General features: G+C 39.7%; 2 protein-coding genes and 1 long non-coding RNA gene across 3 annotated transcripts; 1 reads left to right on the forward strand and 2 right to left on the reverse strand.

Moving 5' to 3' along the window:
• Positions 1–590: 590 nt before the first annotated feature.
• Positions 591–3,516, reverse strand: LOC134193532 (uncharacterized). Its single transcript, XM_062662359.1, has 3 exons — positions 3,509–3,516; positions 3,393–3,438; positions 591–2,198 (listed from the first exon to the last, which is right to left on the reverse strand). Exons 1-3 carry the CDS (start codon positions 3,514–3,516, stop codon positions 621–623), a joined length of 1,632 nt encoding a protein of 543 aa, XP_062518343.1. The 3' UTR covers positions 591–620.
• Positions 3,388–4,143, reverse strand: LOC134193538 (uncharacterized). Its single transcript, XM_062662365.1, has one exon. It carries the CDS (start codon positions 4,086–4,088, stop codon positions 3,618–3,620), a length of 471 nt encoding a protein of 156 aa, XP_062518349.1. The 5' UTR covers positions 4,089–4,143; the 3' UTR covers positions 3,388–3,617.
• Positions 4,144–8,719: 4,576 nt separating this feature from the next.
• Positions 8,720–11,247, forward strand: LOC134192729 (uncharacterized). The gene is made up of 4 exons (XR_009971972.1): positions 8,720–8,838; positions 8,905–9,015; positions 11,054–11,113; positions 11,192–11,247. It is a non-coding gene; the product is annotated as an uncharacterized LOC134192729 (long non-coding RNA).
• Positions 11,248–21,165: the final 9,918 nt, after the last annotated feature.

Genomic DNA, 21,165 nt, shown 5'->3' on the forward strand with positions numbered 1-21,165 from the left:
AACCTGGTCGTCCATCAGCGAAATCTGGATGAAAGATATTTCCAGGGCGGCTATTGCTGTCTGGACCACAACGTTGCTCGAGCTGAGCGCCTTCGTTATCCACCAGTAATGCGTGATATATGATGTCCCTCAGTGCATCGTGGCGTTTAGAACGTAAAGAACCGTGACCACATCCAAGAAGATGGTCGCCAAAGCAATCAATTACACGCCCACAGGAACAAAGTATTGATTGTGAAGGAGAAATAATCGGAATTCCAAGCCATAGCTTCAGAGCAACTGTAAATTCATGCGGAGACATAACTTAACGTTTGGAATGGCCCGTAACCATGCTGCAGCATGAAATGACGACTCTGTGTTGAGACGTGCCTTGTCTCGAAGACTGCTTGTGTCTTGAAGGGTGGAGAGCAACGCGTCATCCAGCTGCCTCTGTAATACACGTTGAGACTCACCATATATATATATATATATATATATATATATATATATATATATATATATATATATATATATATATATATATATATATACATATACATACATATATATATATATATATATATTTTTTTTTTTTTATAGTTTATTCAAATATAAATAATAGCTACCCCTCCACTAGAGGGGCCTCACAACGAAGAACAAACAGAGTAGTCTCTGTCTAAACCTAACAAAGACAAACGGTCCAAAATCATCCTAGCGTTAAATTGCCAAAGGCGGAGAGAGAGCTGCCCGTGAAAATTAACGATAGCCCTGCTAACAGTAATACTACTACGGAGAGATGTCCTTCTAGCAATTGTTTTTAAAGTTTGTAAGCTACTGGAGGTCCACGTTCCGTAGGACTCAACTACCAGCGGGTAGAAAACACCTCCTGTCGCCTCTACGTTGTCTTTATGACGATCGTCTTTCTCCATCTCTCCAGCTGCTGCAGCGGCACCAGCACAATAAGCGGAGTGGACAATGTGAGACTGCTGGAAGGAATTCCTTACTGTGATATCAAAATATCCTGGACGACCAAGTAGAAAATCTGGGTGGTAGACGTCACCTGGGCGAGAATTATTATATCCGCCACAGTGCTGTTCTCTCCGAGTGCCAGAGTGATCCTCAAGTAGTGTGTGAAAGATGACATCACATAACGCATCATGGCGTTTAATTCTCAGGTTACCATAGCCGCAACCTAACACATGATCTCCGTAGGCATCTATTATTGACCCACATGGACATCTAGTAGAGAGAGAAGGAAAAATTGGAATTCCTAGCCGTAAACGTAAAGCAATCACATATTCCTCTGCAGACATGACGAGGCCCAAATTTCTGTTAGGGATTGCCCGCAGCCATGCGCCTGCATGAGGAGTTGATATAGCGTTTAGACGTGCTTGGTCGCGTATACTGACTGAGTTCTTAATGTCAGATAAAAGTGACTTGTCGAAAATCTCTTGCAAATCATGTTGACTTGCTCCGCCGAGGTCAACATCAGCGGTAGACAGGAGAGTAGACAGCAGCTGTTCACGAGACGATACCTCACCTGGGAAAAGCAGATCTGGAACATCAGGATTAGTGATTGGCCCTTCACTGCTCCTCAAAACAGGTGGCTTAGCACACCCCAAGAGACGAATACTCAAATCCCGTGTAAAATTGCAACTGCCTACGAAAGCGAGTGCGGAAGTTCTACAGGTTTCTCTCAAACCCAAACCACCGAGACGGATTGGCAATGTGGCCTGTTTCCACGCGACGTCAGATACAGATGAGCGAGAAATCACCTCCAGACTGCTTCGCAACTCGCTGTCGAACCTCTCGAGCTGAAATTTTACTTTCTCTGACGGAACTGTTCTAAGAAGGTGATTAACCTTGCACAAGCTCAGGCAACTTCTAAGTAGGTGTAACTCCACCTGCGGGTCTTCTAGATCCGTCAGACGACTTTGGCATGACAGAATTTTGTCAATTTTCCTGCCAAAAGTGGCATCATAAAAAGCATCTGATCCAAATACCGGAGAGCCTAAAAACTCTGCTCCACCAGAAATGCATTGCACTCTTTGAACACTATCCGGGAACTCAGGAAACGAAATATCTCCAGAGGGCCAGAAGACTTCGCACTTCTCCAAGTTAAGGATCAATCCATGGGAAGGACCCTTTACAGACAAGCTATCCAGGAGGGAAGAAACCGCCTTACGAGGACCAACAATAGTTCCGTCGTCCAAATACCATACCTGAAGGTTGATGTCATCTTATATATATATATATATATATATATATATATATATATATATATATATATATATATACATATACATATACAAATACATACATACATACATACATACATACATATATATATATATATATATATATATATATATATATATACATACATACATACATACATACATATATGGGGAATGTTTGGGCAAAGAATTTAGCAAATGACATGATTTAATTTTCTAGACCATGCAGGCTTGGTTCTAACAATAGACTATAGTCACTGCAGTACGTACGTGCATGTACTGTGCATGAGTCTGTCATGTTTTCTAAAGACATAATTAATAGTGCAAACCGCAGACGGGATGCTCAGTCGCTGTTTCTCCACAAGCCATCTGCCATCCAAAGTTTCAATTACTTAAATTACAAGAAAACATGCACCGGCCTCAGTACATGTAGGGAGTACAGTAGTCAGCAGAAGCGCATTAAGCTTACTCGCTGTAGTTTCTAGCTACTATTTACTAGCTAGGTATAATAAGGAATCAATGGAGTATTAGCTAAAGATTATTAGATCTATCTGTTATGTACTCATTCTAGGACGTAGCATGGAAACGGACTGCTCTCCGGCAGATATTGTGAACCAGTTTTTACGGAAGCTATACGGCGCGACGCCCTGGTTATATTTTAGTGTTCCTGCCAGGCTAGGCTGCGATTGCGGACAGAATTATTATACAGAGCAATTGCTAGTGAGGGCGCTTCTGAAGGGGCACGTGCAGCCAATGCCCTTTCTGGATCCGCCACTGATGCACACCACATGGCGCTAGGACATGTGTACAGTGTAAGGCAAGAGGCACAAAGCTTATGCATTTGACATCATTGAAAATCTCCTCACGTGGTGGTTACTACGCCTACTGTACATGTACCGTATTTATACAGCTATTCGTCTACCCGCGCAATTTTGGTTGTCGTAATGAAGTGACCCCAGAGCCGCCAGAGCCAAAACAAAACGTTATTGTGGGCATGTGCACATGTAGATTAGGCGTCTGTTCGCTCTGACTTTGGGTATTGTAACAAAAATGATTAGAGACGCACTATCGTACTTACAAGTCGGCCGAGCCGCTTCGTCCGGCAAACAGACGCTGTCATGGACAATGATGCAACGTTCCCCTTTGCAAATAATAATATCATAATAATATAATATTTACTTCTATCGCATCACACACAGTAAAAGCAGTTCCCACTGGAGGCATACTAACACACGTTCAACACATTGCTAAATACAGTAACAACACAAGACAAACTAGCTCCCTTCAACCCTTACGACGGCATTCCTAACTGTAACTTTTTGTCAACTACTAGAAAAAGAAGTCCTTTTACTAAGCCATTTATTGAATGAAACGCCCTTTGTAAAAACATCAATTTCAAATTCTTCATTCTTTCCACTGATTCTTGAAATGTACTCCAAAGCGGTCACAAATTGGTTCATTCCTCTTTATACCCAATCTTCTTCTCACACCTTTTCTCAGAGCCATATTGATCATCCTCTTCACATCTGTTCTCTCCAAATCCCACAAACGACATCCATATGATATGATGGGAAACAACTGTCGATCAACTATCTCCATCCACACCTTTTGTGATTCACACATACCTTCGATTTTTCCAGCACGAAAAAATTTTCTCTTGCTTCCACAGAGATTTTGCATTGTTGAGCGGAATCCATTATCACACCTAAGTGTGGTACTGTATTCTTGAAGGAAAGAAAACCTGCACTTGCAGTCAGTTTGGGTTACCACTGGCGAACGACTGTTCCAGACAAACACAGTGAATACTCTTTTTGCTGTTAGAAATAAACCTTTTTCTTCTGCAAACAGGGAACACACATCCATCATCTTCTGCATTCCATGCAGTGTAGGTGATCGTCTGCATAGGCAACACTTCCAACGTACATGTGACCTACCCTTGCGCCATATCCACAACTCTTCAGACCAATTAACAACTCATCTAAATAGACGTTGAAGAGCGAAGGGGAAAGCACACTCCCCTGCCTCACTCCATTACCAACTGAGAATATTTTTTTATCTTACCAAAAATAAATCGGTGATCGCACTTCTAGCAGTCTTCAGAAAAATCTGTAATAAGGAACTCGGTCATAAGTTTTGGACAGATCCAGAGCGCAAACATACATTCTCAAGTTTTCTCTCTCTAAACAGTAGTCTATTGTGCTCTTTAATACAAAAGAGCAGTCAGCGCAACTGTGGTTACGTTTAAACCCAAATTGCTAATCAGTTGTCCTAACAACACTAATCAAACGTTCGACAAGAGCCGATTCCAGGACCTTGGACACCACAGATGAAGTAGAAATTTCCGATAATTATTTATGTCTGCTGTATCTCCACGTCTGTCTTTGACTATGGGCACAATATATGAGGTAAGAAACTGTCGAGGAATAAAGGACTGCCTGAAAAACATGGTAAATGCTACACTCAAATACAATGACAATGTGAATCCACCGTATTCATTGTGCTCTGGCTGAATTCCATTACATCCCGCGGCTTAGTTCAACTTTAGATAACCAACTGCCTTCAAAACTTCTGACACTTCAATCTCAATGCACCACCAGGGGAGTTGTGGTCCAGACATTCGTTCTCTAAGAGCCATCTCAAACATCAACTGCTCTTCTTTCCTCTTCTGAGAAGACTCGCTATGAACAATAGAGCTAAACTGATCTCTCCACATAGATAGAATATTGTTTTCCTTTACTGTTTCTCCCACCCTTACCGCCGTTCCACACCTAACAGGTTTGATTCCTTTCTGAACATTTCGCCAGAAACATGATTGATTACCTTTCTGTACTTGCTTGTACAAATCCTCCCCAAAATTCACTTTTTCCTGGCGCTTCAAGGTCTGGACTTTACCCTTCAATAATTTTCTAGACTTTAACATTGTCTCATACATGTCACCTTGCCTGGGTTTGCCAGTAGCCTTTCACAAATAGTAGTCTTTACTAGCAGCTCGTTTCAACTTCGTCATCTCCTCATTCCACCCCATCTTATTGCCTTTCTTAAATTTACCCCTAGAAATGCTCCACTTGGCTGATTTAACTATAGCCTCACTTAAACTGTCATAAAATACCTTCATTCTATGTTGATGTAAACAGGATAGTGGTTCATTACAAACTGCAGTCTCTACTGGGATATCAGTGACATCCATCTCCATTTCCAAAATCTCCTGAAACTTTGCAATGTCTATGGCACTTGCCTCTTTTCCCAATAATCTTCTATTACATGTATTCACGTCATCTGACGTTTCATTTGTGTCGATAACCCGCTCAATGGACACCATTATCGCCCAATGGTCAGACAAAGCACAATCACCATCCCTTACGATGAATCCATCAACGACATCCCTCAAATGAGTTGAAACACACTTAGAGTCAATCCGTGACTCACAACAGAAGTCATGACTATGCCATGTACTCCTATGCATTGATCTTGCATCCTCCATTCCTGTCACCACTAGACTATACTCACTCAACAAGGAACTCATACTAGCTGAGCACCAGATCTCATTTCTATGCAAATCATCATTAAAGTCTCTCATCAATGCCATATGATCGTGAACCTTCATATCTAATAAACCCTCCACAAAACCCAGTTCAACAATATACTCATCATAGGCAGTACAGTCACCATAATCAACATGCATATACAAAGCAATCATAAGAATGACTACCAGTGAAGTTCTCACTTTAACAGCAACCATCCTATCAGATATGGTATCAATTGGAAACACTGCATGTTGATGTCTCTTGTGCCAAAACAAAGATACCCCACCTAACGGTTTCCCACATAAAATCTCGTCTTTTGCCATTGGAGACCTAGCTACGTAGAGAACATCTTCTGATACAGAAGAAAATAGATTAAATTCCATAGGATTTAGCTAATGCTCCTGGAGCGCTAAAAAGTCCATCTCATCAAACAGTTCAGATACATATTCTATCGAGGATTTGAATCCTTGGCAATTAAAAGTAGCAATCTTGAGATCATTCATCATGGACTTGTGTTTCCCTTGCCCACCTTAGTTTCATGACCCATGACCTTACTCTCACATTTTCCTGCCAAAAGGATGGGTTTAGCACCGTGACCTTGCCTGTAATAGTATTCTTACTCGAGCACTTCGTGAACGACCGTACCTTGACGTTAAGATAAAACAATTTCTTGTTTCAACCCCGTTCTGCTTTTTGTATTCCAAAATATGACTATCAGATACTGAATCCGTGAGATTACCTACACATATATCCCAGGTATCCGTACCCTTCTGTCAACTCCTGTCACATCTCCATCTTCTTTTCTCACACCCACCAAATACTTGATATTCCGACACCTGAGATTTTCAACCAAAGTCCATTTGTTCTCAACCACGCCTCCCTTTGCCATCTCACTTTGCCTGCTGTCAGCTAGGGAAACTCACCTCTTTTCATGCATCGAACTATTCTTCATTGACTTGTTATCCTGGTCTTTTCCTGCTGAATTTTGTTTCTGACCAAACTTTAGTGTTTAACATAGCTGTGAACCTGCTCCCTCTTCTCCACACTGCATTTCTCCTCCATAGTCACACCCATTGAATCCATTTCGTCAGTTACCTTGTACTTTTGCTTTTTAGATTTTGTCGTGATTGCTGCCATCTACTTGCCTTCTGTCGAATGACCTTCAATTCCTTACCAATCTCCTGAACAATGCCATGAATGTCCCTTTTCAAGTTATACGTCATCTCTCGTAACATCTCACCACAGTCAAGCTCAGCTGTGTCAATGTAAATTTGCGTCAAACGCCAAATTTCTGTTGAAGACGACACTAGCAATTTTTGCAACAACACCGCAGCCGCTCAGCCACGCACACCAAAATTCAAGCTGTCAGACTGCTGAACCACTATGCAGAAACACTGTGCAACAGGCAGAATGTTACAAGTCAGGTACAGCTACACCTTCGCTCCCTATACGACTGCATGGTTGTTGGTGGGGAAACATACACGTGCAAATGTACACTGTAAGCGTTGTTTCTATGTGCTAAACCCGTAGAGCAAAGGAATAAACACAATCTACAGGACGGACGCCCAATAGCTGAATTCTCAATCTAGCAGCTAACAAACAAAGAGGGGTAGAGCCTCAGCACGACATCACGTTTGTCTATTAGTCAGTAATAACACCACTTCTTGTCTATAGGTCGGAGTAGCTTCATTTGCATCTGCGCTAATGGAGTATATATACGGTCGGTCGCACCTTAGTTATACGATTACTATACCCTTAGCCCGGATATTCGAACCTCGAGTAATTATAACTGTAAAGAATTGCATTATGTATACTAAAGCATGGACTATTATTGTCTTCAGGGTGAAGCGTAGGCCGTCATAAATAAATTGGAACATCGCGACCGCAAATAGATGAAAAATTTGAAGAGTACGTGGTACAGAGGTCTTATTAGAAAGCAGTTCAGTTTGAACCCAAAGTACAAAAAACATGGCCAAAAGAGCATAGCCAACACACCAGGATCAACGCCGACGAACTACTACAGGAGATCAGTCGCAATTAATCCCATATTTAGATGAATTGCTTATATACAGCCCCACGTTCTCATTTCTAATTCAACAAAATTTCTTGTATTGTCATAACTAGACCTTATTCCATCTGCCATTGTGAACGGTTTATTTAAGTCTTGCAGGAACAAACGCCAAGAGCTTCTTGAAGACCTACAGAACTGATCTACCAAGCTAAAATGGAAGTCAATGTAGAACTATAACTGTGGGAAAGAAAATGGAAAAGTTGTCTGAAACCATCTCATCCATCAACGGTTACACTGGCAATGAAGGCATGGAAATTGGAAGATTATCCTAACGTTAACCAACTGCTCAAGATTTTGTGTGCGCTTGGAGTGACAGCAGATAGGGCGAACAGCGAATGAAAGACTTACGTAAGAGCTATACCATCCCGGTGGGCTTAGACAGGAAGTGAAAAAGCGGTTGTTCTAGCGCTAAGACAACTAAGAATTTTTTAAGCAAGCACAGTACATTATCCAAGTGCAAATACGTGACATAGCAACGTAAACTTGATTGATCTTGTGTCATAGACGTACAGCTTCTACTCTACATATGACTTCATTCTAGCCATGAAGGTGAACAATACGTACTATTACAACGTCTAGATACAGTTTAATGTCTAATGTCACTCTACTGATATAAACTTGTTATTTAATTAAATTAATTAATTAATTATAAAGAGTCTGATCTTCTACTGACAAATAAAATAATTATAATTTATGACATAACTGTTACATATAAACTATCAGTTAAAACGTTCCAAAATTTATCACTATATTAATGCTAGTAGATTTCCAACGATCTAACGGTCAAGTTGTCTCTATAGTAACAAGACACGCCTTCTCTATTATAAACGAGGTTGCAACCTGTTGAGACTGTTGTTGCGTGCTCGCTTCGCTGGAGCATGCAGGGAACGCGAGGCTCTGTAGACTGCGAACAGTTTGATGTGATTAGCATCTTTTTTTTTGTGGGTTCAAGTTCATTTTGACGAGTTTCGCTACCTCGGCGTGTTCAAATTTTGTTTGGAAAAGACGTCAGATACGCTCGTTAACAAAGGTAAGAATCGATCAATCGGCTCGTGTAACGAATCGTCGTGCCAAGTTTTTTGGTTCTACGCTTTAGTTTCGCCAACGTAACAGTTCGAAGGCTCGTAATGGCGTCCGTACTGTCTTCGCGCAACTGTGCCGGAAGTTGTCGGCAAATTGCAAGGTTGAGTGGAAACATGCAACTTAGGTGAGCTAGACGTAAGCGACAGACACTGTTTCTACACTTTAAGAGACGAATGGAGCTAGTCATGTTGTACCGTCGCTTCTGCCTAGATGACTAGGGGAAAGGAATACCGGAAGTGCAGGGTTACTCAAAAATGCACGTAGATTTGAAGCTGAAGCCAGGAGTTTTGAATATTGTCACTTTGCAGACGTAGAAGGGAAGAGTTAATAGAAATAACTTTTCATAAAATCGGTTTGGGTAGGGAGTCAAGCACTCTATTATATACACTCCAATTGCTGACAACAGAAGACAATCTATGCTGGATGTTGAGTGACTCTCTTAGATGTTCTGTTGCTCTTTCATACTTGCCCCAATTGTATAGATACACTTCCATTTTCTGAAATACTAGAGACACAGCAACACAACAGTCAGTCATCTCTTCTAGTCATAGTGTCTCTTAACAGTCTGTCAGACCCTCCCAGCATCTTCTGTTCACGTCTCAACACACACTACACACTAGAGATAGTGCATATATAAAGCATAATAAAATCTAACTGCACTACTCCCATTTCTACTTTCTTCTGCATTAATATTTCCCTATACAGTAAATTAAAGATAGAATGCATTTTCCTTGGTGCTCTCACTTGCTGTGGCTGTTTCTATTGCTGTCTTACTAGAAAACTGTTGGCACAACAAATTATGCTACTCTCATTGTTTGATCTACATTCATTTCTGATAAAGTATGACATGTATCTGTTGACGGCTGTTTAGTATCCAAAAATATTACAGCAGGATGTCAATTATCGAACACCAGTTATCCCAACACTACTAGACACAGGCTGTCTCGCACTCACTTTAGCTTAAGTTGCACACAAATTGGATAATGTAAGAGTATTGCCCTGTTCTTATCTGTGATTCCAAAAATGTCACAACTCCATATTAGAAGCAAACTAGAGTGGTTCTGCATGTCCATAGAAAAGAATATAGAAATTTGTAAGGGAGCCTCAGGTGGCTGCAGCTATGTCTGTATTGGTCAAGACTTTGGAATTGCGAGGTCTACCATGTGTGATATCATGAAAGCCAAGAAGAAACTGAACATTTCACTCTCACGAGTCCAAGACTTTAAACGATTTGGTTGTGTAGCTGCAGTAGAGTAGACGTCATGCAATTATCTGCATTATTCAGAGTTATCAATACAGCAGGTCCCTGTGTTTGCATAAGTGACATCCTACTGCAACTTATGCAAAACACAAAAATTCTGCTGCTAAAATTTGAATTCTCTTATTAATTAAGTTAATGGAAGAACAAATTGGGCATCATAACGAACACAAATGATGTCACATGAAGAATATGAAAAAAGCAAATGCAACAAGATATAATTAATGTAACTTTGTCCAAATTATTAATTAATGCCCAAAAATTGTTGGTCTGTAAAATACTTACCTGTAGACAGAAACTTTTCATGTTGATGTGTAATACCTCGCACAATAGACAAACATTGTTCCATAAACTTTACGGCGTCATTCACTTTACGTTGGAAGTCTCTAGACACCAGAATAGTTATTATCATCTCTACTTCGATCTTCGAATCCACACTAACCACGTGCTTTATCTGCTGGTTGATGTTTGCTGCTTCATAGAGGAACAGCAATTGGCGAAAATTTTTTTCAGCAGCTACATAGTTGTCTTCATCCCACTGTTTCTTCGCTCTCAAATATAAATCTGCAAACGGGAACGAACAAAACTGAAAAAATACTGCATATCTGATCACCTACAATTTATTACAATAAGGGTTAGCAGTAGATTGACGTCCAACCATATTACACCAACTTTTACAATCTATTCAACACACAATAGGGAGGGGCTTAGCTCATAAGTTGTGCACATGCGCAGTCTTTACCTGTTGTTCTTCTCATCCTTCCATTCAGAGAAGAGATAAGAATTTATGGATTGGCCAGTAGACTTGGATTAGAGTCTTGGAGACACTCCATCAGTTTAGGAAATCAAACAAACCAATTTTCTTGTTTCTATTTCTAATTGTTTTGTTGTTCTTTATTCTCAGAGCCAGTTTGAGTCGCATTAATCAAGATATAAGCACAGACTTGAAACGTCACTGGAGAAGGTTCGACTCAAATATATGTATAGAAATGGCTGAATACTAATAAAAACACCCACGCCCACGCGTGTTTGGTTGTGGCAGGTTGTCTAATGGATTGTTACAGAATGGAAAAGCATTAAATTTTCATCGTCCAACAGGTGTGGATACTTGTAATGTGTTAATTGCAGTTTTTGTGTGGGCGTGAGAAATGAGTGTGTGTGGAGAAGTGTTTGTGATTGCGATGTTGTGTTGTAGTTTGTTGGCTAACCAGTGTGAAAAGTTGCCGACTGGTGAAGTGTGCATGTGTCATATTAAATGTAGTCGGTGTTAATTAATTATATAAAATATCCGTGTTAAATTCTGTTGTTATATTTCTGTAGGACGTTAAAAAGACTCTGTTAGTAATAAAATTCAATCAGCTTGGAGTTAAAAGAACAATGTTACATTCAATATTATTATAATGTCCTCGATTACTTGGTTAGGTCTATAGACTTTTTAACATGCGTACCATTTGCCCCTACCGTTATCGTCCATGTACACTGTTAAATTCAGTTAGATAGTGCTAGTTAGACGTTAGACAAAATGGCCACTCGTTAGTTGAACTGCAACCAACTGACATTGGCTCTCATGGTGAGATGCAAGGTTTTATTTGGTATTGATAACCCTAGAAGAAATCTATTTAGTGAATTAGGAAAATGATACTTATGGTGTTATGAATGCATTCATGGACTAATTTTTTATAATAACATATAACACTGGGTAGAGTTAGTTCAATTAGTGTACAACAAAGAAACTGCCATTTTATATAACGTCCATCTGGTGCTTTTGACCAAATATAATTAACAGTATAAATACATTGCAGAAAACAGTCAGAGAGCATAGTACTCCAGTTAAAACTACACCTAATCAAGCGATCGAGGAAATTCTGAATGATTTTGATGAACAAGGAAATCATTCTGAAACCAGACTGAATTTTGCAGAGTCTTTTCAACTTTAGACTGAATTTAATTAACAAGGATACTTTATTTTACTTATTAACATGTGTATGCTTAGCTAGTCTTAGCAGATATGAAGAATTCAGTTTTAACATTTTACGCATTAAAGAGTCCATTTAACAATTTTGTGTCAAAAAGACTAATTTAGCTTGGAATGAATTCTTCACAACATTCGGTGAGGAATTCAGTCAGTGTTAAAAACAGTTTTTAACAGCTACTTTGTCAAAAAATCTCTTTTAACACCTTAAGAGTCTTTTTAACATCGACTGAATTCATCATAACACATGCATGCTCATCACATCTGATAGCTTTCCGGCAATGGTAGAGTCAAAGAAGACAGCAAAAAGAAGCAGAACCTTACCCATGCATTCTTCAAGTAATTTTAAGGTTGTCAACTCGATTGACCAGAGAATAGAGTCTCCACAGAAGGGAATCTCCACTGCTTACCGATTTGCATGCACTCCCTACTTTGAAGTTTCTCCAGTCTGTGCTCAGGTTACGTAGCCAACTAGACATATGTATAAGATATATACCCTGACCAAGGGGACTATGCAACTGTAACTCCCTTGAGAAGAAGCCGAGGAAGTGCTGCTGTGGTCGAGGGCAGAGGGCGAAGCCCAAGACCAACAGCGCTTTTGAAGTTCTCTCGAGGGAGTTACAGCCGCATAGTCCCTGACGACAGGGTGTCGAGCCATACATGCCCATATTTATTAGCTTGGGTGTAGCCACACAATATTTAAGTAATGGCAGGACATCCAGACAGGGGCTGTCTTCTGTTTCTGACAAGTGTGTGGTTACACAAATGCGTGATGTGCAACTGAAACACGTAGTTGGCTTAGTTGACTTACTTCAGTTACAACTAGTGGCATGCACGTGTAAGATGGCAGAAGGCAGTTCTTTCTGGTCTCATTTGTCTGCAAGTCAGATTGCTTGTTTCAAGAAGATACTGCAAGATTATTTGGATGATGCTGAAGACTTCCAATTGATTACAGATCAATCCAAAAATTGATTAGCGTATGTTTCAGGTAAAGACATATGCAGTGATGAAGCTATCAAAGAGAGGATACCATCCTAAACAAAAAAGGCAACAACTTGGGCCATGACAGAGTTTTGTTCTTGGTTTGACGTTCAAGGACATTTTAAAGAATTGGAACTGGACAACATAACACCAGTTTATCTCGGTGATGTACTCGCTGCCTACATTTGTCATGGAAGCACTATGTCAGGATGGTTCCCCTTACCCTCTCAGTACATAGGTTATGTTGGTAGCTGGCATGCAATGTCACAGTAGTCATAATAATATAATAATTTATTTTCTATCATACCACATCTGGTGTAGTTCCCTCATACGGGCAACATAAACACACGCACATGCAGACAAATGACATAACTAACACACAGAATCACTCAACCTACACGTAAACAATGTTTCCATCTATCATATCCTATTCTTGCATGTCCAGGATAACTACATCTATTCAACTATTACCAATGCTAGTCCTCTCACAACTTCATTTCGTGATTGTGTAGCCCATTTAAGGAATTTAGTCTGTAGTATTTTTTCATCTTAACAGATGCCTCAACAAATCCAGGAATTATTTCCACTATAGAGTCTCTTTGTCTCATACCAAGCCCACGATGAATACCTTTTCAATATGCTATGTTAACAGACGTCTCTACTAGACTTGTTTCAAAGTTCCACAAATGACTTTCATATGTGAGAACTGGAAATAATTGACTTTCCATGATCTTCACCCTCACACTATATTTGAACAACTTCCACCAAGTTGGCTAATGACACCATTCACAGCAGCATAAAACTTTCTTTTTCTTGCATCCAATGTGCTCTTTACCATACAGTAATCATTCATGACGACGACCAAATGTGTTATTTTCTCCTTGTTTGGTAATCTATTGCCATTGAGAAAAACGTCTAATTTACTAGAGTGTTTCTATCGTCTCTGCTTGAATGTAATCACGGCACTGTTTTTGGTGTTGTATGTCAGATGATGCTCATTTGCATACTCAGTAGGTACATATATCTAGTAGTCCAGCAACACGTAGAGACACTAGTGTTATGTCGTCTGCGTAAGTCAAGCACCCCAGGTACAGACCTGCTGTTTTCGCTCTGACACCAGAAATGCTAAGCTGTGTCAAAAGATCATCTATATAGAGATTGAACAGAGATGGAGACAAAACGCTCTTTTGTCGACCTCCATTTCCACTGCCAAAATGTGAAGAACAGTGGTGGTTCCACTTAACTTTCATTTTTTGACATGAATACCACTTCGCAAGACATGTAACCAAATGTACAGGAGCACCTCTATCTAGTAACTTTTTAAACAGACAATGAAAGGAAACTGTATCATATGCTTTTGATAAATCAAGAGCAGACACATATACTTCTCTGTTACCATTTAATAGGTAGTAGTCGACAGTCTTCTTCAAAACAAAGGAACAATCTGAACATCAATGACCCTTTTTGAAACCAAATTGTTGTTGACTAGACATCAGTATACCATGCAACTTGTCTCGCATTATTAGTTCCAGGGCTTTTCATATTGTTGACAAAACAGCTATTTTTCTGTAATTGTCTGGATCACTGGCATCACCATGTTTATGTTTAATGACTGGAACAACATAAGACTCCAAAAATTAAGTTTAGACTACAGAATGTTTTAAACAAGCAGTAAAGGCTGCACCCGTGTGGATAGCTAATTCAAAGCCACCATACGTATGTGTTCTGACTCTACTTCATCAGGTCCAGCAGATTTTTTTACTTTGAGTTGACGAAATGCTTTTTCAACCTCTTTGGGATGTATTTCAACACACCACCGTGGTAGTTTTGATGTTTGTATTCGATGTTTTAGATTTGTCACAAAGATTTGACGCTCTCTATCTATAGAATTGTGTGATTGACTGTTGATAATTTGGCTGAATGGCTTCTTCAAGCACTCGATCATTTCACTCCATCATTTTGTATACAAGGCTGTGTTTCATAGTTTCTTCCACGTACATTCTTCCAAAACGTAACAGTATCACTATCTAAGTCTGTAGCCAAACTTTCTCACCAACATTCTTGTTCCTTTCGTTTCTGTTTTTAATCATCTTTAAATAACTTCTAGAATTCTGCATTGCTTTGCAGAATTCACCATCTCTGGGCTTACCAGCACATTTCCATTTAGAAAGTCTCTTCTAGCCTGCCACTTTGATTTCTTGAGATCTTCATTCCAACCCAATTTACTTGTTCCTCTATTTGAGCCTTTCCATATATACATAATTTACCAGATCTCAGCAAAACTCCACATATGGCATCAAGATATTCTTGAATATCTCGATGATGACCACAAGACTCAGGCTCATTGCACACAGCAGCTTGTACTGGCATAGGTATTTTACTTTGTTCCTGATCTACACAATGTTTATACATTTCCAAACTATCCATTGTGGTTTGTTTCCACAACAATTTTTTAACCAACAGACTTGTTCTTTGGTATTGAAATCTTGCCATCTACTTCCACACTCGTTGACATGACAATAGGCCAATGATAAGATAAATAACCACCGTCCTTCGTTATCTTAAAATCTATAATCGTTTTTGTCAAATGTTCAGAGACTAGGATGTAGTCAATCCATGATTGAGTCTGGAAATCTGAACTATGCCATGTATTCTTAGTATTCACCTCAGTATCATTCATGCCAATAGCTGTCAGGTTGAACTCTGACATAAATGTGGCCAGTCGTCTTGAAAAACACTTCATGCCTTTGCGAACATCAGTATTCAAATATCTCAGTATCATAACACTATCATAACCATTTGACTCTTAAAGACCTCTCAAAACCCAATTTCAGTGATCTAATTCTCTAATGATTGCTATTCACCATTGTCAACTGGCATATACACAGAAATAGTAAGTATAGTTCCTAGATCTGTAGTAATTCGGATTGCAACCGTTTTGTCCGAAGCAGTTTGAATAGTAGAAAACAGACTGATAAAAACGTCTATGCCACAATATTGCAATCCCAACTCCAAAATTGCCTGAGCTCGGATATTGCTGAAGAGAATGCAGCAACATGTGTTATGCAAGCATCCTCTGTCAAACATGCTGCTAGGATAAGGTCATGTCAGGGACGTGGAGCAGGATCATGGCTTCAAGCTATTTCTTCAGTACCAAAATTTGTTCTAAAGTCCTCAGAATTTCGTGTGGCAGCATTTTCTGAGACTTGCTATTCCTTTACCATATTCCCAGACTGCTACCAAGTGTGATTTTGGTAGAAGCCTTGATGAACATAGTTATCATCTATTGACCTGCAAGTTTGGCGGTGGCCCAGTATGGTAACACAATACAATTGTGTCAACTTGGGCTAAATGTTTAGACGAGTTAAATATTCCTCATCAAGTTGAGCCAAGAAATGGGTATACTGACTCTGAGAACAGGCCGGATATAACAACATATGATCCCACTGGACACTTGACAAAAGACCTGGACATTTCACTTGCTCGTCCACATTCTTGTCACACCGTACAATCAGCTGCCAAAATATCAGGTTATGCAGCTGAGTTGAGAGAAAAACGCAAAATGACAAAATATGGTCAACAGCAGTCTATAGCAGGATTTGATACAACATGTTTTCCACTGGTTTTTGAACACTTTGGCTTTTGGGGCCCTATAGCTGAAGACCATCTCGATAAGATCTCAAAAATTTCAAAAGATGCAAATGGAAAGATCAGCGAAACAGACTTTAGAGATAGATGGAGAAACCAACTGTCTGTAGTTGTACAGTCTTGCAACTCTCGTGTGATTTTTAAAACGTTGTCAAAGTTGTCTACGTGCAAATTTGATGACTTTCTATACGATAAAGACGTTCAACATTTTGTTCATTGACTATTATTGTTATGCATACGTAAAGTTAGCGATTGTTATTGGTAGAGTAAGAGTTCACATATAATAATCTGTCTGTCTGTGTGTCTGTCTGTCTGTGTTTCTGTCTGTGTGTGTGTGTGTGTGTGTCTGTCTGTCTGTCTGTCTGTCTCCCTGCCTGCCTGCCTGCCTGTCTGTCTGTCTGTCTGTCTGTCTGTCTGTCTGTCTGTCTGTCTGTCTCTCTGTCTGCCTGCCTGCCTGCCTGCCTGCCTGCCTGCCTGCCTGTCTGCCTGCCTGTCTGTCTGTCTGTCTGTCTGTCTGTCTGTCTGCCTGCCATCGTATATTTTCGAACACAAGACTATATTAAATTTCAGCAAAATAGTAAGTACTTAATTAAGTTCAAATGTACCTTGTCCATAATCTACACACTATACACTTCACCAAGAATGAGCTATAAACTACAAGAATGCAGCACACAGAAACAATCAGTAACTAAAAAACTGGGTGCAGTAAGACACGAGCTTGTTGACACCATCACTGCAAAGTGCGGAACTCTTCTTCACAAGGACTTTGGCGTTACACTTCTGTAGTTGTACTAAGAATCTCTTCTGTCTGTCTGTCCGTCTGTCTGTCTGTCTGTCTGTCTGTCTGTCTGTCTGTCTGCATAATGGTGATTTAGATAACTTATTTGATTTTGACATAAGGTCAAGTCCATTAGTTAATGGCTTTGTTGTTTGCAAGGACTGATTGATATTTAAAAAATCCTAGCATATGTACAAGTAGAATCAGTATGAGAATAAGTTGTTTGTCTGTCTGTCTGTCTGTCTGTCTGTCTGTCTGTCTGTCTCTGTTCCGGCGTATTCATCTCCAAAACGGTCATTCGCAGCAACCTTTGCAAGTTGACACCTAGTCGCCATCTATTGTTTATTTAGACTTACAAACGAATGAAAGTTATAACTATTGTACATTTATTCACTGAGCTCATGCTTATGGTAGACTCAACCCATCAGCTTCACCCTCCTCATTGACACGATTAGCCCGCCCACTGAGGTGGGTAGCATTAGAGTACACTGTAATACGTACCTATTTAGTGACACTGTATACACTGTATATTGTTACAATGTCCCACGTACGTTGTTGCAACGAGAGAGACTAAACGTAAATAAAGGAAAAGACGAAATGGCATTTACTTTATAACTTATTTAATAAATTAATTAGCATCGTATAGGCTATATCTCGGCAAACGTAACGTTTACTGCATGTTGGTCTTCTGTTCTAGCTACAGCATGATCGTGACGAGCGATGTTTGACAGGCCTATCTAGGTACGTTGATAGAGCGTCTAGCCAGCCTTGTACTTGGAGTGATGACACCGGCTTTTAGATGTTGTAATCGACTGCTGTAGACGCTCAAATTACAACGTAGCCTAGACTGCCGTGAGTGCTCGAATACGTCGCACACTTGCATGCCAATAGTATCAGTCTTCTTCAAGCTAGGCTAGCAATTAGTAGCATGCAGCTAGAGAGCAACCTGGTTAAAAGCTACAAGCCCTAGCCTATCTCCTACAACCTACCTAGATCACTCACCTGGTCAACTCCGTCAGTGTTCTGATCAAGCGATCTGACTTCCAATCAAGATGCAGGCCGGTAAGTGAAGCGATGGCCTTAGCTTTCCGTTCCTTCACCTACAACGTTAGCGCGGTTGGCTCGGTGACGGTTCAGTTTACGTAATCAGAGAACACACACTTCCGCCAACGCCCCAAATCCTGGCTACTATCCAAGATTATACCGATATTGATTATTTTTAAATTTACTTTTCCAGCATGAGTGCCAATTTGGTGGAAATTAACCAAGCCTAGCTTAGAGACCTAGTGTAGATAGTGCCTAGCTCCCAACCTGAAATCTATAATCTATAATATATATAATATATATGTTAGATGTATCCTTCTAATGTAGCGTGACAACCTGAATTTTTTAGACCTTCCTTACCTCTAATCAGCCCCAAACTAATAAGTTACCTATTTTTCGCTTCCGTTTGAAGACGGATGTATTCTTCCTGTTTCCATCTTGCACGACGTCGAAAAACAACAGAAAGTCCTGGTCCTTTACAGAGCGTATGCTAGTACAATTAATCATCACAATGAACAACGGTAAAAGATCATGTAAGCATATACACAATTTTGGTTCAAATCGGGATAAATGAGTTATTTGTCTAGGTTAAGAAATACGGTATAAATGTTTTGCAATATTATGGTATAATTATGATCAGGAGCGAATTCAGGGGCTGTTCTATGGTGCGTGCACCTGACACGTACCCCAGCCGTCTAGAAGCAAACTGAAAATTCGTCATTAATAATCTAGAGTCTCAATGCGGGCGCTAATGCTCAACAAACGTTACCTAACACTAGACACTGAGAGCCGTATTTAATTAAAGCAATGCAGGGATGCAGTTCAGACCGTCTTGAAGACCTACAGAACTGATCTATGAGGCTAACACGGAAGACAACGTAGATAGACCTGTGGGAAAGGAAATGGCAGAGCTGTCTGAAATCATCTCATCTATCAACGGCTACAGAAGCAATGAAAATGTAAATTGGAAGACTATCCTAACGTTATCCAACTGCTCAAGATTATGTATTAGTTATTACATGGGTAGCTGGTGTTTACGGCATTTATTGACCCGCGGCATCACGAGATTATCAACGAGATAATTGACGGAGCCGGAGGCCAAGTGCAATTATCGAGGTGATAAGCCCTGCGGCCGAGGTGTCGATAATGCCATAAACACCACATACCATGTAATATGTATTTTTGTATGGGCGTGGTCGGATAAAATAACACCCACGACAAGAGGAACAACATCAGCAATGCTGCTGAATGGGACAGGTCACGTGAAACAGCAACACATGCACTCCCCTTCCACTTTTCAAATTGCAGCGTTACATTCTAAATGGGCAACAAGCAATATATAACTTGTTTGTGCTTGTGACCTTGCTGACGTAATTAGTAGATAGATGTGGTGCTGTTATGTGACTGCCCTAAGTATGTTGTGTTATGTTTGGTAGCTAATGCTTGTGAAAGTTTGTATAAGGAAAAGATGCTAATAGACTAAATGGCATTAGTGTATTGTATTCGAGCCTGATGTTTACTCTACAATATACTCAGGGTATATTCGGTTGCTATGACAGTGGTTGGATTATCGGTTCTATTCTATCTTCACGTGACCTGTACAAGCGCTGTAACTGGCTCATATTGCGTAACCGACCACGCCCATATAATAATTGCGCGTTAAATTTGGAGTGACATCCAGCAAGACAGAGATTGCGAACAGCGAATAAAAGATTTACCTAGAAGCTATACCATCTTGGCGGGATTAGACAGGTAGGGAAAAAGCGTTTACATTTATAATTAACGCTAAGAAGTCCTAAAAATTTTTTGGGGAAAGTGCCATACAAACAGAGTGTATTAGAAATAAAACATTTAAAAAGTAAATGAAAAAAGGAAAAACCTTTACCATTAATAAAACAAAGGCAGATATTTCGCGCAATCACAATATTGTGTTTGACTGTGTTAATGTCACTGTCTCGAGTTTAGATAAGGTATGCAGTTTCTTCTGAACAATGTTACTGCTATATATGGAGATCGCAGTATGTACGTAAAAATAAAAAATAGAAAGATATATTGACATAAATAGTATATGCTTAATATATAAGTTTATATTCATATAATCGATGTAACTCATTATGTAAATTAGCACTAAGACTAGCTCAAACAAACAATGACAAGAATTACACTGTTTCCATTCTGATAATAAACACTTTAATGCAATTTGTTAATTTGTTTGTTGTTAGTAAACTGTGTAGATATAGTACAAGCAACAGCAACCAAAAATCATCCACTCGGTAACGTTCCACTAACTTCGCTACCATGCTGTATACCACAACATGAATACACCAACAAGAAAGGCACCGTAAGGATAAATTGCAACGGTAATAGAAACATGTGTGAGAAATAAGAACATCAATTCATAGAGCAAATACATAAGATTGCTGTTCCTCGAAACGTTAGATCTACTTACCATTGCAGCTAATGCGCTATTGATTGCAGATGAAAGACTTCACATTGGTTTTGGCTTATTTAATGCATACAACTCACAGAAGGATTACTTTGGTGACATGACAGTCAGTTTGTAGCAGTATGCTGTGTGTGTGTGTGTGTGTGT

Source organism: Corticium candelabrum, chromosome 17 (genome assembly GCF_963422355.1).
Source record: "Corticium candelabrum chromosome 17, ooCorCand1.1, whole genome shotgun sequence".
NCBI classification, from domain to species: domain Eukaryota; kingdom Metazoa; phylum Porifera; class Homoscleromorpha; order Homosclerophorida; family Plakinidae; genus Corticium; species Corticium candelabrum.